This window comes from Carya illinoinensis, chromosome 12, assembly GCF_018687715.1.
Source record: "Carya illinoinensis cultivar Pawnee chromosome 12, C.illinoinensisPawnee_v1, whole genome shotgun sequence".
NCBI classification, from domain to species: domain Eukaryota; kingdom Viridiplantae; phylum Streptophyta; class Magnoliopsida; order Fagales; family Juglandaceae; genus Carya; species Carya illinoinensis.
This window is the reverse complement of record NC_056763.1, coordinates 22,732,464-22,748,175: the sequence shown is the minus strand read 5'-3', so window position 1 is coordinate 22,748,175 and position 15,712 is coordinate 22,732,464. Positions and strand designations below refer to the sequence as shown.

Below are 15,712 nucleotides of genomic sequence, written 5' to 3'. Positions count from 1 at the left end.
AATAGTGAATTTGGGGATCCTCAAGGGATAGCTTGAGGCGAGAACGTAGGCAGTGGGGCCGAATCTCGTTAACATACTGAGTTTGCTTCTCTCTTATCCTTACTCTTTATATTTATTACTGTTTCGCATTTTGTTTATATTTTATATTGTATATTTAATTTATAATTGTTATTTTTTTAATGTAATTCAATTCACCTCCCTCTTGTATTAGTCATCTGGGCAATAGATATACTGATACATCAGAATATACAATTATTTTATTGTAAAATAGATTTAACAGATCTCATAAAATTATATCAATTTGTAAATTTACTTGAAAACTAAATCATGTTAAAATATCCACTTATATATATACATGCCGCCGCATGTAACTCCAATATTGCAGTGTTTATCCATGATCCATTTATAAGAGGTTGAATTAATTATATATTGTAAGTTTCGTAAGGAGAAAAAAGTACTGTACGAGCATATATGCATGCATGACCACCCAGCTTCACAATGATCATATATCACAGGCATGATCGAAAGTACTATATAATAGTACTTCACCGTAACGTTCGAGGCTTAAAGGGCACAAAGCTGTACGTACGTTTGCCATATTAATTACGTGTAATTAATAACTGTGCTTTGAAAGTCATTATACTTTATAGACATTCTACCTACAGACTGATTATTCACAAATAATCTCATAAATTGTTATAATATTTTAATATAATTTATTATATTATAAAATTATTTTTTTATAAAATAAATTTAATAAATCATATAAAATCATGTTAATTTATAAAATTATTTTTATATAAGAAAATATTTTTAGAACAAATAAATTATATAAAAATAAATCTAATAAAATTATATAATTTGATATGATATATTAAATTATAAAATTATTTTTATTATAAAATAAATTTAATAAATCTTATAAAATTACGATTTATTTTATATAATTTGTTATGTCTATAATAATTTTTTTTTTTATATAATATCTTATGACTGTACCAATTCTTGACAGTGAAATTTATTAGTTTCTCTTGCTTGAAAAGAAGTGAAATGGCCTCCCTCTGGCTCTAAGTACTGAGGAAGGGGACGATGACGTACAAAGAGGCTAACAAGGTACAGTAAAGTTGGATGCATTGCCAACTTAAATTATTAGTAAAAATAATAAGAAAAAATATAATTGTAAATATAATTATATATTAAGTTGTATATTAATATAATATGATTAGTTAAAAAGTAAATTTTATTAAAAATAATATTAATTTAAATTTTAAATATAAATAAATCAATATTAATATATAAATTAATATGTAATTGTATTTATATATTACAAAACTCAAACAATAAATAAAAATCCAACCCAGCTTTTGGAAGTGATTTGGCCTGCATGCAACATCAGATGAGATGAGCTGGGCAGGCATTCATGTCCCACTTGGTACAAAAAGGCCATTTGCTAAGAAGGATGGTGCTGCAGACACAGTTGATAGTTGGATTCATCTTAAGGTAAATATTTTTTTTTGTTTTATTGTTTTAAAATTATTTTTTAATATTTTTAAATATTTTAAAAAAATATAAAAAATTTATAATAATATTAAACAATTTTTTTAATCATTAAGAAAAAAAAAAATTAGTCAACAGTGGCTCGGGCTCCCAGCCACCAGCGGTAGTCTTAATGTTTTTCTTGCTAAGAAATAAAATAAAAAATTGAAAAGGTAAAAATGAACGGATACCTATCATTTTCCCGCAAACAAATACCAGACGGCCGGGGAAGAAAAAGGAATTGGGTGGGGAGTCAGCCTCAGGATACATGCATGCGCGCATCTTCAAACGTAGGCGGTTCATGCATGTAATTCTATAAATTTACATAAATTTTATAATTTTTCTTTGTACGTTGCAGTAATTCAAAAAATATAGGTGGGAATGCATTAAAGGACGCATGCATGAATCTTCAATTCATATTTAATGAGATAGAAGAGAGTACGTACCCCATTGGTTATTAAATCTAGCTAGCATATTTAATGACGTACTCAGATATTCAACCGAGTTCATTAATAAACTTATTAAGTAGTGTTGGTAATTCTCAAGCAAGGAATTCAAAATAATTATTATATTATATTATATAAGTGATCAGATATATATGACAATCAGTCATCACTTAATATTTGTTGAGCTATCAATATCATGCAATAAAATATATTAATTATAAGATATATCTAGTTAGTTGGACAGTGGTAGTGTGTGGCTCAACTTTAATATATTTTTTTAACGTATGCCGCTTGCGTCATCTCCATTAATACAAATTAATTTATCTTTTTATTTTTTAACATACTTAAATAACTTTAAAAAAATAAGAATAATGCTATACATGATTACACTATAATCTCACTTGCATTCTATTATAAATAATGTGATACATTTATCATCATTAGATGATAAAAAAGTATATAATAAATGATTATTTAATTATGATAAATATATCACATCTTACTTATTGGGATGCAAATAAGATGATAGTATGATGTATAGAATTTTTCTTAAATATATTAACGGTTAAAATGAAGGCTGGGGGCAAACTTATGGTGCATATATATTAGCATTTTCCATATCTAGCTTATGTATTTATCATTAATCTTTTACTTGAGGTCCTATATATTCAATATTTGTAGTGCATTTTGAGTATTGTTATAATCATAAAAAGATTTTATAAAAATAAATTCATAAACTTAGGTGTCGTGGTCACGTTGATGTTAACTTTACAATCTGACTATTCCACCCAACTACATTAATTCATAAATTTAATTTTATAAAATTTAGTTATGGCTAAAATATTTTTTTAGCATTTTTGATTGACGCCCACTAGACAGTATTTGTGGGTCATGTTGTTGATGTACGATTTGGTTGGTCATCATCAATACATGTTCTCTCTCTCTATAGATTATTCATTTTTTGGAAATAGATAGCTAACAGCCTAGCAGCTCATTTTTAGTATTAATTAATTATTAATTATCATGTACACACACATATGTGTATATAAGACTGAAAGGTGCTAGCTTCCTCTTTCATTCGTTCTGAAAATCATCAAGCTTGATCTGAAGCCAAGCATGGAGCCAAACATTATTAATGGTGCAAGAGATCATGTTAGGCCGCCTGCATCAAAGGCTAATGGAAAGCAAGATAAACACATGACGGTCATAGAGGTAGGTAACGTTGATGAGATACAAGTCATTAATGATCTTGTCGGAGGAGGAGATCATCACCATCGAGATTATTACAGTCTGCCCTACGTTAACTCTCTCTCCCCTTGGGAGATGGACTCCCTCACTGCTCTCTGCGACACCTTCTTGCCCTCCATTGATGTCACCGACGACGTTACCACCGACGACTCCGTCATCAAGTTCTACGCCACCTGTGCTTCCATGGCAGGCACTCCAGAACGTGTAGGGATCGGTACTCCTTGAAATCTAATTTCTTCTTGTTCATGATTTTTTCCAACTTTCAAGCAGCTGCATGCATGCTGCATGCCTGCCACTCGCGCTGAAAATTTCATCATGTTTAAGTACTGATCATCATGCTACCAGAAATTATGATGATCTTGTCTTATTTGCAAAATATATATGCATCACGGCATGTTTTTCTCCTTTCTTTCGATCAACATAGAATCTCATGTGGAGTTTTTAGGAAAAAGATCAAAATTACAAACTACTGTTCTTTGTGGCTATGGATCTGTGATTTTGTTTTCTGCAATTTGGTTGATGATGATGATGGATGATCGGATGAATGCAGCTAGGGGGATTGATAAGCGAGAGACTGGAACACCCAAGAAAGTGGTTGATCCGATTATCGTTATTCCTGCTATCGACATGGATTGGGACCTTAATACTATGCGGAAGAGGGAGCCTTTCAAGCAAGTATCCATATTTTCATAGATTTTCTCAGGTATCCAGGCAGAAACGGGAAGAAATAGTGCTCTCATGGTCTCTCAGTTATATCTATACTATGAGAATGCTCTTCAGGACCATGAAGCTTCTCATTCTATATGTTTTCTTCACTCAGGTAATTAATTATTAGATCTTTAATTAATTAATTTAATATCTATTTCCTTTTATTAATTTCCACATAGCATGCATGCATGCATGTATATTTAATTTTTCCTGATCTATATATGTATATTGGGCAGGTTTTGGTAATTCAAAATTCTCATCTTAAATTTAAATTTTTCATATTATCATTACAACTTTTTTCAATTTTCATATAGAATATAATAAACAATTCAACTTTTTCAAATCTCAATACAACTTTTTTCAAATCTCAAAACAATAATAATACTAAAAAATAATATTTTAAACTTTCATTTCAAATTCAAAATTCTCATCTCTACTCCCAGACTTCCTCTAATTAATTGCATGACGTTTCTAGTTGTTTATTTTCTTTGTTTTATTTATTTATTTATTTATTTTTAATCAATTTTATAGTCAATTATGATAAGATAATATTATGATAAGAATATTATCTGTATATAATAAAAATAGCGATCTCTTCATGATCATGTCACCCAGCAATTTAATTATATATATATATATATATATATATATATATATATATATATTATATGTAACAGATATTTTTTACGTTTTTTTATTTGTCCCAAGTAAGCAAGAATATTAAATTATTTAGGATCAAAATAATTTAATTAACCTACTTTCGACCCTTCCTTTGCCCCACTCTCGTAAAATTCAAACAATTGCATCACCATATAAAAATATGTTGGCGGCCGACGCATGGCACGACATTAAAAAAAAAAAATGGTGATCACTTATCAAAATTGAACAAAATTAAGTTGTTTAAATATTGAATAATGTTAAATATAGTCGTGGAGTCTGTAAGTACCGTGTAATCATTTAAAAAAAAGTAGAATCTATTATTAAAAAATTAATTTTTTTATGATGATCATGTATTTACTTACTTTTTAACAGCAATTGCATAACGTTTGTGTATTCTACGATTGAAAATATTATTTCTCTTAAATATATATTGAGTTGTTTTCTTTTGTCTTTCAATCCTTTTTCTTTTGACACGCAACAAGTCTTTGACTAATTATAGAAAAAGAAAAATTTAAGTTGAAAAGAAATTATATATTCAAAAGTAAAGTTACTTTTATTATAAAATAGAATTTAACTGATTACGTAAAGTTATGTCAATTTATAAATTTATTTAACTCAATTTCAAAATACTTGAAAGTTGATACAACTCCAAGTGAGCGTGAAAGCTCCTCATTCTCTTTAAAGAAAAAAAGAGTAACCCCCCCACCCCCCCCCCCCCAATCCCCTTTGTTTGTTTCTGCTGGTTTTCGTTCATTAATAAGCGTCAGTTGGTGGTGATCATAGTGGCCGGAAAGTTTCACAACATGGTCAAGGACATTGAAGCCGTCTATCATTTTATTTCACTCAGACGTGATGAAGGCGTTTTACACGATGGAGGTGGAGGGTTTTGATGTTGTTGTTTGGCCGTGAGTGCGTTTCGGTTGAAAATATGTTTATCAAAGAGGGACCACCATGGAAATCCACTGGGTGTGGTGGTAAAGGGGAGGGCCTTCAATGTGAGTAGAGCCATGGCTTTATGAGCTCAGAAGCTACGGTATGCATGTAGTTTTGGGGTGTACTCCCGCGAGGTTCAATGACTATGTTTTATCCATGGAAAACAGAGGTGGCTTTCGAGAGGCACGCTGGAATGCATGGGGGTTTAAGGAGGTTTCTGGGGTGAAGCCCAAGCTGAACTCATGGTGGAGATTCTCTTGGAAGGTGGTTGGAATGGGAGTGACGCACCGTTTGTTATTTTTTAGTTTTCATTTCTATGCTTGCAGGCTGTTTTTCGTTTGCTATTTTCTGGGTTTCTTTTCTATTTTAGATTTGTATTTTGTTTGGGTAACTGTAAATAAGGCCCTCGACGACAATGGGTAGAGGGGAAGAGTACCATCCACCGCTTGGCTTGCTTGTAGCAGCGTTTTCAATGGAAATGGAGGTGAAACGTGAAACTGGTAGTGGGTTCATCACCTCACTCGATGGGCTCATCACCTCACTCGCATGCTTGCAGGCTGGCTAGTGTGTTCAGGGTGCTGCTCAGAGGGCTTGCACGCTGTTGGCAGTGGGGGGCAAAATGTGTTTTGCTTAGAGATTGTGCACATGAGCTGTCGGGGGTTACGGGTGTCATGTGCCGTAGATGTACATACAGTGTAGTGGATGGGAAAACAGACAAAATTGATGAAAAGTCCACGTTGTGGGGGCCATTAGTGTTTTTTACCCGAGTGAGGTGATGAGCTGCTTGATCGATCACAATCCGGGGTAAGAGTTGATCGAGAGTGGCAGGCGATGTTATGGCTGGTAGTCGGTCGTATGGCCCGTCTCTGTAGTAGAGACTGTTGTCCATGCGTGGGCTGGATGCTCATGCCGCCTATGCCTACGGTAGGTGTGTTGTTGGGGCTCAGGCCGATGCTTGGGGTTCTGTTTTATGTTTGTTTTGCATTGTAGTTTGCTATTTAGTTATTAATATCGTAGAATTAGGCTATTGGACTTGGTGTCCATAGTAACAACGTGCTGTACTCTGCTTTCCTGAGAGGATGGAGGGGTTCTTTCCTTTCTGTTAATACAGAGTGCTCTCTCTTTCGCTTAGGAGAGATTTAGAAGTTAAGACAATGTCCGCTACTATGTATGCGGGGATGCTTCAAAACAGATGCGTAAGTTAGCTTATAGTTTGGATTTTCCTGTATTGATTGGTTGTGTGTAACTTCAGTTTATTGAATGAATTCAATGATCTATTTAAAAAAAATATATAAATTTATTTTTACGTAATATTTTTATATTTGTAACATTTCTCTTATGGAAATATTGCACCTAAATATAGGCATGATCATACATGCCTCCCACCTGAGAAATTGATTTAATTCACCACCCTAAACCTGCGTAGAGTCAGTAGGAATATTGCAATAAATTAATTCAAAGTTGGATATGTTGACCTAGATTCTACTAAGATGAATACCGTTTTTTTTATCTTAATTTTATTATTTTTTAATTATTCTCCGTTGTTGGGTGAGATAGATCTCCAGACAGACGTACACTAGGCCCAGATTGGTTACACAATACCAAAAATCTCATCTCAACTCATCATTACAACTTTTTCAAATCTCTATATAAAATATAATAAATAATTTAACTTTTTCAAATCTCAATATAAAATTAATATTAAAAAATTATATTATAACAATATTTTATTCATTACTATTTAAAACATCTCATCTCATCTGTGTAACCAAACAGGACTTTAATAATATCTTTGACCCACCCAATCCTTATGATCTAATGCCAAAAGTTATCATTTTCAGGTGGATGAGAAGAATGATAACATTTCATGGAAAGCAATCCGGTATGCTGGACCAGACCCACAGTTCAAAACCCAAACTCAGCTGTCCAAGACATCGGAACAAACTGGCTATGGAGAACATGAAAAAGAAGATCAAGGTGGTGGTGTAGAGGACTTTTATGGACCTCTTTACAGAGGCATCATTAATCTAAAAAACCCTCGGGACATGAATGTAGATACTCTACGACGATTTGGATTTCCCACCTCAGTTGTTTGTGGGAAAACCGATCCTTCCAGCTTGTCTTGTCCTTCTTTGGTCATCAAATGTGATGCAGTTGTGATTGGTTCTGGCTCGGGTGGTGGCGTTATTGCTGGTGTTCTGGCAAAGGCAGGATACAAAGTGCTTGTTTTGGAGAAAGGAAGTTATTGTGCTAGGAAAAATCTCTCACTTCTTGAAGGTCCAACTATGGATGAGATGTACCTATCTGGTGGTTTGATGGCAACCATTGATATGGGCATGCTAATACTTGCAGGTTCAACCGTTGGTGGGGGCTCTGCGATTAACTGGTCAGCTTCAATTCGAACCCCTCAGCATGTGATTAACGACTGGTGTGACTCCCATGAGCTAGAATTATTTGACAGTGAACTATACAAAGAAGCCATGGATGTTGTCTGTGAAAAAATGGGAGTTCAATCTGAATTCCATGATGAAGGATTTCACAACACGATATTGAGACGAGGATGTCAAGAATTGGGTTATCCTGTGAACAACATACCTCGAAATTCACAGGCGGATCATTACTGTGGTTGGTGCTGTCTTGGCTGCAAGGATGGAAAAAAGAAAGGTACCTCAGAGACATGGCTTGTAGACTTGGTAAGTTCAGGCAATGGTGCAATTCTTCCTGGTTGTGAGGCTATCAAAGTATTGAACAGGAGGAAGAAAGGAAGATATCGGAAGACAGCAACTGGAGTTGCTTTCGAGTTTGAACATAAAGGAGCAAAAGAAATTTGTGTAGTGGAGTCTAAGGTGACTATCGTTGCATGTGGTGCACTCAGTACACCAGAATTGCTGAGAAAAAGTGGCCTGAAGAATGAAAACATTGGAAAGAACTTGCATCTTCATCCAGTGGCAATGGCGTGGGGCCATTTTCCAGATACACCTTTGTCCAACGTTTGGCCAAAGGCAGAGAAGAAGAGCTATGAAGGGGGGATAATGACAGCAATGTCGACCGTTGCTGCAAATTTTGATGGGTCTGGTTATGGTGCAATAATACAGACTCCTTCGTTGCACCCCGGTACTTTCTCCATGCTAATGCCATGGGTTTCTTCAACAGATATGAGAAGTCGAATGTGCAGGTTTTCGAGAACTGCCCATATATTTGCATTAGCAAGGGATAAAGGTTCAGGAACAGTGCTTTCACCAAATTCAATCAGTTACCAAATGGAAGAAAGTGATGAAGAGAACCTAAAGAAAGGGCTAGAGAAGGTATTGAGGATATTGGCGGCTGCTGGAGCTGAAGAAATAGGAACCCATAACTGCAAAGGAAAGACCTTAAATGTTAAAAAAGCTAGTTCACATGATTTTGAGAAGTTCGTTAAAGAGGAAAGTTCAAGGCGGTTGAACAGGCTTTCGACTCCGCTATGTTCAGCGCATCAAATGGGGAGCTGCAGGATGGGGGTTGACCCAAAGAAGTCAGTAGTGAACCAGATGGGGGAGACATGGGACGTAGAGGGGCTTTTCGTGGCAGACACAAGTGTCTTTCCGACAGCTTTAGGCGTGAACCCTATGGTCACCGTTCAGGCTATTGCTTATTGCACGGCACAGTCTGCTCTTGAAGTTCTCAGGAGGAAGAAGTGCAGATAACAATCGACTAATAATTCAAAAATTGAGTGCATGTGCATCCTTTGTTGTGTGTGATAAACTCAGGCGGGTACATCATACATAAGATGAAGATATCTTTTCTTTTCATGGCTATATTTGAAGTTTTTAGAATCGTGAGCAATACCATGATGAGTTTCCTTTCTATTCATGAATGTACAACCACTAAAATATGTGTTACATTAATGGAGGAAACAACAGAGAATAACAGAGCAAAAGAGACTTCATCAGTCTACCAATGGCAGCATGCCACGAATTTGTTTTTTTTTTTTTTTATCACATTGCCTAGAGAGATATAGGTGAAAAATGCTGGCTCATGGGCAGAAAAAACATGAACCGGCGTAAAGCGTAATCCTGACAAACCGTTTCAAGATGAAACCCCAACAACGTCCCCATCATTTATAATAGGCTCCGTTATCATAAAGCTGAAGGTAAAAAAGGAGGTGAGTTTGAAAACAAGGTAAAAAAGTAGTAGATATGTGATTAACAAAAGAAACAATGGACCTGCGAATAACATTGAGCTTCAGATAGAATTAGGAAGGCATGTTCCACCCGCCACCCCTTCCACCATAGCCATATCCCCTTCCCCAATTATATGATGCGGGATAATTCTCACCATGTCCAGCAGCAAAGCCACCATAGCCAACATTAGGCCTCTGTTGGAAATTGCCAAATGTCTGCAAAAGTAAGAGAGAGAAAATATGGTGGCAAACATCAACTTTTATTTTAATAGTTGATTTCTCATTTCTCATGGTTTCACTTCACGAAATATTTAAAAGAACACAAAAGTTAACAAACCTCAGCATTCAGCTTGGTTCGTTCAGAGAACCTGTTATGTGCATTCCTAGCTCCCCGGGTGAGTGAATTACATGAAATTGAGTCAAAGAACTCGTCCTTATTATACGCAGGCTGCATGGAGAAGAAATAAAAGGTTTTGCTTTTAAGTAGCACTAGATAGTAGATTATGATAACCGCACAACGTTATTTGTCTTGTTTGTCTCAAGTATATATAAAGAATATGAAGATCCGGCTCGTATTTAGCAACATTGCAAGTCCTACCTTAAGATTAGGTACCAAGCCAAGACTCTCTCTGTGCGCCAAGCTTTGATCGGCCACATAACCTTGTACTACCGCTGTTTTATCATTTGCCTTTCCAAGATAACCCCATACTTCATCCTTGTTAAACTTCTCGTTCATGGCCATAAAATCAAACTCTTCAGTGAATTGTGCAGCTGAGTGCTTAGACTGCAGAAGATATCAATAATAAAATACTCAGATTTTAAGAATTTATAAGAACTTATCTATGCAAAAATGGTCCTCACATGGGAACCCGAGGTGTTTTCTATTTCAAACATCAATCATTCACATTTAGTATAAAAATGTCGAAAAAATGATCTGAAATGAGCAGGAATTGTATAAAACAATGGATATACAAGGGCCCCATAGAGACATGGATCACACCCCAACCAAGTCGATAGATCTAGAATTTTTGTATAGGTAAAATAGAATTTATTAAATCAAGTAAATAGGCGAAGCCCAAGTGGGAAGTATTCAAAAAGAATACCTACTTACAAGTTAGCAGCTAGAAATGGATACAAGAAAAAGTTGATAGATCTAGAATTGACAGATTAGGTTCATTTTCCCAGATGGCATTAATTTTTCAGTTTGATATTTATAATGAATGATGCCTTCATTTCCAGTTTCTTTGTTCTGTTTCATCAACTTGTGAAGGCACCCAAGAAATTAAAAACAAGCATAATGAATAGTCGAAACAGCATGCAATGCTAAAGTCAAAAATTTTTTTTCAAAAATAGAATAAAAATTATAAGTCGCCAGCCAAAAACAAAACACAGGAGAACCTACCTGTTGTGCAGATGTCGGCAATGGCAAAAGAGGTGCTTGAGATACTGAAGTAGAAATGAATGGCAGAGAATTAGATGGTGTCAGTGTTTGAGCGCTGAAACCACTCTTATCAGGGTACAGTTTCTGCATGGAAGAAAGCGCATATGGTCTAGACTGTGTTAACTGATCTGAAATTAACAATGATGGAGGTGGTGTTAGCAAGGGCCGTGAAGAATCCACCAATGAAGATGGAGGACAAGGCATAGATGAGATAGGGAGAACTGATCTTGGGTCAGAAATAGCTTTACCACCAATTTGAGCTTTACTGGTGTTTATGTCTATGCAAGATGAAGCAAAAGAAGATGGAGTTGATCTATTAGCAGTCATAGATGCAGAATGTGGTAAAGATGATTTTATGAAAAAAGAGGATGGGATATCAAGAGAAGCAGAACATTGTGTTGGACAAAGAGGGGGTGACAAGTGTGGATGTACAGAAGAAGAAGAAATAGATGAAGATACAGGACCACCAAATTCTGATGTATTCAGCAGGCTCGGGTTTGTAGATGCCTGAATTTGAGGAGCCTGAGATAAACTCTGCATTGTCGAGGGAAATGATCCAGTAGATGGTGGCTGAAAAGATATAGGTTGATGGGGAGGATTGGAAATACTGACTGGTGTTCCACTGTGGCCTTGCCAATACATCTGCATTGAAGATGGGGAACCAGCAATTTCTGCAGTAGGTAAGTGATCCAATGGGCCCACCTGGGTTACAGATTGATATGAAGAAGGTGCACCAGGATAGACTCTACTCGTCAAAGCAGGGGTATCTTTCCATTGATTTGACTCTGTCGAAGTTTTAACCCCAGTTGAAGAGGTTGATGAAGAACTTGAATCAATCCCAGAATAGCGTGACTGCAAACATAAAGAAAATCAAATATATGGGTGGATTTTGTTTTTCTGGATGACACTTCAAAACTTGAATTGCTTAATCTCCTGAGAGTAGTACCTGTATTATAGCAGGATCACCATGAATCTGCTCTTCTGTTTGGGCAGGTGGGAAGGACTGGACTTGCAAGTCCTGAATAGTATATGTTCAACATAAATTTATATATGTAAAGTGCAAAGCAGAAAATGTAACATTCTCACAATTTTAGGACCGATCAAAACAAGTATTTGGTGAGAATCAGAAAACATCATCAACTTATTATCAAATGTCCTCAACAAAAATACAAAAATAATGTGTTGTTGTAGGGGATATACATACATACACACATATATAAAGTGGGAGAGAGACAAAATTCAAAGTGATGCAAATGCACCCAAAGTAAGTCAGTGTTGATTTTTGAGGTTATAAGTACTCTCACATCTTCAAAAGTACGGTGATAACCTTTTCAGCTCAGGCCCAAAACGCTTTCATCCCTGGTGAGGTATTCTAGTCTGCATCTAACGCCTTTTTCCTATAGTGCTTGAAAAAAAGGATACGTTTTTCCATTTTTTTTTTTATGTAAGTGACAAACAAGGATATGTTTACAGAATGGTTCTCTGTTTCACAAGATTTTTCAAAAGAAGCAACAAATAATTATGTTTCCAGAATAAAAAATAAGGAGGCATACTGATTACTGAGAAAGGAAAATAAGTTACTCTCACTTACTTTTATGTCACTTCCTCGGAAAAGAATGTACTCAAACACCTTATCACTTGGTGGAATTTGTGAGCCATCTTTCTTCCGCCCCTCTGTTCCGTAAGACCTAACTGAAAAATCACAGAAGGCAGGATGTTAAAGTGAAAAGATTTCAAGAAAGTGCAACATGGTAGAAGAAAGTTTATCTAAATGGAACAACGGATTTTTTTTTTTTTTTTTGATAAGTAAATGAAACAATGGATTTTATGCCGTGCTATAAACTAAAGACTAAGGAATGCAAGCAAATTTGTGCATATCAGATTAAAACACTGCTGCATCAATATATTTACTAACATTTTTTTATGTTCCTTTTCCAGTAGTGTAAAATGGCAGACTTAACTTAGAGAACTCCCACAATCGGTGTCTTACCGTTTAGTATTTTTAAGTCACTTTTCACCTATCTTACATATCAAAGGAAAGAAGTCAGCACTTTTCTCCTACCCATATTATACTTTTTATTTCTTGATAATGAAAAAACTACTAAGAATGAGAGGATAACCTCAAGTCCTCAAGTATGCAGGCAGTACACAAGAGATTACACAAAAAATCACAACCTGAACTTCAATAAATCAAGAAAATCCCAAGTATATTAAATGACTATTTATAGCCATCCAGTTAAATAATAATGATGAGAATAAAGGCCTCAGCATTGCACCTTATCATCTGAAGCAATTCCAGAAACCACAAGAAAATAAACCTAATATTTCTATATCTTTATTAAATTAAAAGTTAATTAACCAAACCAATAAACCGGAATTATTGTAGCAATACTTTTAAGTCACCAGAACTCTATCAAGTAAAAATGACCCAAAACATAGGGTATCTGCATCATAACACGCCAAAAGTAGGTATCATTTCTCACAAACGGCTTCGATCATACATTCTCATCTGCATATTACATAATTGTTTTGCCACATTTACCATGCTTTTGGTCAAAATTTCTTCATATTCGCCTCTAGAAAATCTCATCTATAAGTAAATACAGAACGCATGCACAGATATATGTATATATATTTATGCATATGTGCGTATGCATGAAGCACGCATGAACACATATTTATAGGCCAGTGCATCGCCAAAACTAGAAAGCTTATCATCCATTTGAGACAAAGACGCAACAGAAACAAATGAATGACTGATGAATATTGAGAAATAATATAAAACAGATGTATCGAATTAATACAAAATCAAAGTCTCGCGAAATATACTACCAAAATTCAATACATATAATATGCGACTACCGAAAATGGAGTAGAGGATTAGATGGCGCACCGTTGTTGAGGCCAATGGTGGAATCGTGGACATTGAGGTAGTAGAGGACGCCCTCGTAGCGAATCTCGGACTTCGAAATCAGGCTTATGAAGCTCCCTATGTACGATGCCGCGCCATTGGAAGACGACGATGAAGAAGAAGAAGAAGAAGAAGAGGGACCTTTTGCCCCCACAGACTCAGTCGCCATAAACACGCGATCAGGGTTCTCTCTCTCTCTCTCTCTCTCTCGGAACAAAATCTTTCCTTCCGTTCGTGTCTTTCGTGTCTGTAACTTTCTAGTTTCTATTCTTAACTCTGAAGTGTTGTTACTTATTAATTATTAGGTATCAGAGAATCTCGTACCATTAGACTTTTTTTTTTAATATTACCTTTTAATTAAATAAAAATAAATTTATTCATATTTTGAATGAAACGTAATTCCTAAATTAATATTTATGGACAAAAATTAATTATAAAGATTGAAAACTAAAAAATTAGAACCATATTCTTAAAAGGCACACCGCCACGAGCTGTATTTTGTCTTTTCTTTAACCTCCTTTCTTCTCTTACAAGTTAGAAACCAAAGATAATTGATATCTAGTTTGATTCTAAAGATAAAAGATAAAGTAAGATTAAATAAGATAAGATAACAAATTTATAAACAGTAATAATATAATTTATGAATAATAATAAAATAATTTGAATAAAGAATTTTATGGAGTTTTAAAAAATGAAGGGAAAAGATGAATAAAAAATTATAAAGTTAAAAAATATTTAGAATATAATTTTTAAATATAATTTTTATTTTAAAATTTAAAAAATTAATTATTTTTTATGTTTTGTGTAAAAATTTAAAAAAATTATAATAATTAAGTAACGAATAGATGAAAATTTTAAAATTAAAAAATATTTGTGTTTAAATAATATTTAGATATTAAGATTAAATAGTTTAAAAGGTCTATAAAACTAAACCAGATCTAAATAAAAATATAATTGAATGTCACACATTTATCTCTTATCTCACTTAATTGAGGTGAACTTTGATTTTAAAAATAAACAGAAAGAAGACATTTTTGAAAATTTTATTTAGTTAAGTGTTTTTACCTATAAAAGAAAGTCATCGACTCAAATGAAAAAAACTATTTGCAAGTGTGAAGGCGCCTTCAACATCAACTAATAAGTAAGATTTTAAGGTGCGTTTAGATATTGAGTTGAGATATTTATAAATAATAATGAGTTTTGTATAACTCACTTAAAATAGATTTATATGTATTTAGATATTAAAATAAATTTAAAAATATTTATTAAAATTTTGAGTCATACATATAAAGATATATTGAGTTAAAAAAAATTATTAGTCCCGCATGTAAATAGGTATTGAGTTGAGGTGAGTTTAATAATTTAAGAATTTTATATTTGAATGTTAGATTCAGCTTAAAATTAGATTAAACCGAATTGATTTCAGTTGAATTTTACAACCAAACGGTATAGATATCACAATATATAATGCATTTGCATACAGACTTAAGAAAACTAATCAGCTAAAGTATAATAAATATTGTTAACGTTGTGCTTCGTATACTTTTAAACTAGATTCTAGTAACTTAAGTCTTAGTCCTCGCACTTGCACACTTAAGAAAATACACAGAATGGGAGGCCTTGGTGGAGGCTGGGAAATCTCTAATGTTTAAATTAGTATATATTCTTAG

General features: G+C 34.1%; 2 protein-coding genes across 2 annotated transcripts; one reads left to right on the top strand and one right to left on the bottom strand.

The window, feature by feature from the left end:
- Positions 1–3,046: 3,046 nt before the first annotated feature.
- On the top strand, positions 3,047–9,325 carry LOC122289764 (long-chain-alcohol oxidase FAO4A-like). Its single transcript, XM_043097033.1, has 3 exons — positions 3,047–3,434; positions 3,781–4,050; positions 7,373–9,325. Exons 1-3 carry the CDS (start codon positions 3,099–3,101, stop codon positions 9,212–9,214), a joined length of 2,448 nt encoding a protein of 815 aa, XP_042952967.1. The 5' UTR covers positions 3,047–3,098; the 3' UTR covers positions 9,215–9,325.
- On the bottom strand, positions 9,294–14,311 carry LOC122289765 (decapping 5-like protein). Its single transcript, XM_043097034.1, has 8 exons — positions 14,025–14,311; positions 12,723–12,823; positions 12,078–12,149; positions 11,093–11,983; positions 10,289–10,474; positions 10,028–10,138; positions 9,734–9,906; positions 9,294–9,654 (listed from the first exon to the last, which is right to left on the bottom strand). The coding sequence occupies exons 1-7, from the start codon at positions 14,209–14,211 to the stop codon at positions 9,763–9,765; spliced, it is 1,692 nt and encodes a 563-aa protein (XP_042952968.1). The 5' UTR covers positions 14,212–14,311; the 3' UTR covers positions 9,294–9,654; positions 9,734–9,762.
- Between the last annotated feature and the right edge of the window lie 1,401 nt (positions 14,312–15,712).

What these genes read in the sequence shown, in the direction of transcription:
- LOC122289765 (XM_043097034.1), bottom strand. Translation starts at nt 14,211, where the DNA reads ATGGCGACTGAGTCTGTGGGGGCAAAAGGTCCCTCTTCTTCTTCTTCT. An exon ending in TCCGAGGAAGTGACATAAAA is followed by an intron (nt 12,150 to 12,722) that starts GTAAGTGAGAGT and finishes TATACTATTCAG; the next exon opens with GACTTGCAAGTCCAGTCCTT. An exon ending in TGCCGACATCTGCACAACAG is followed by an intron (nt 10,475 to 11,092) that starts GTAGGTTCTCCT and finishes TATCTTCTGCAG; the next exon opens with TCTAAGCACTCAGCTGCACA.
- LOC122289764 (XM_043097033.1), top strand. Translation starts at nt 3,099, where the DNA reads ATGGAGCCAAACATTATTAATGGTGCAAGAGATCATGTTAGGCCGCCT. An exon ending in TGGCAGGCACTCCAGAACGT is followed by an intron (nt 3,435 to 3,780) that starts GTAGGGATCGGT and finishes GGATGAATGCAG; the next exon opens with CTAGGGGGATTGATAAGCGA. An exon ending in TATATGTTTTCTTCACTCAG is followed by an intron (nt 4,051 to 7,372) that starts GTAATTAATTAT and finishes TATCATTTTCAG; the next exon opens with GTGGATGAGAAGAATGATAA.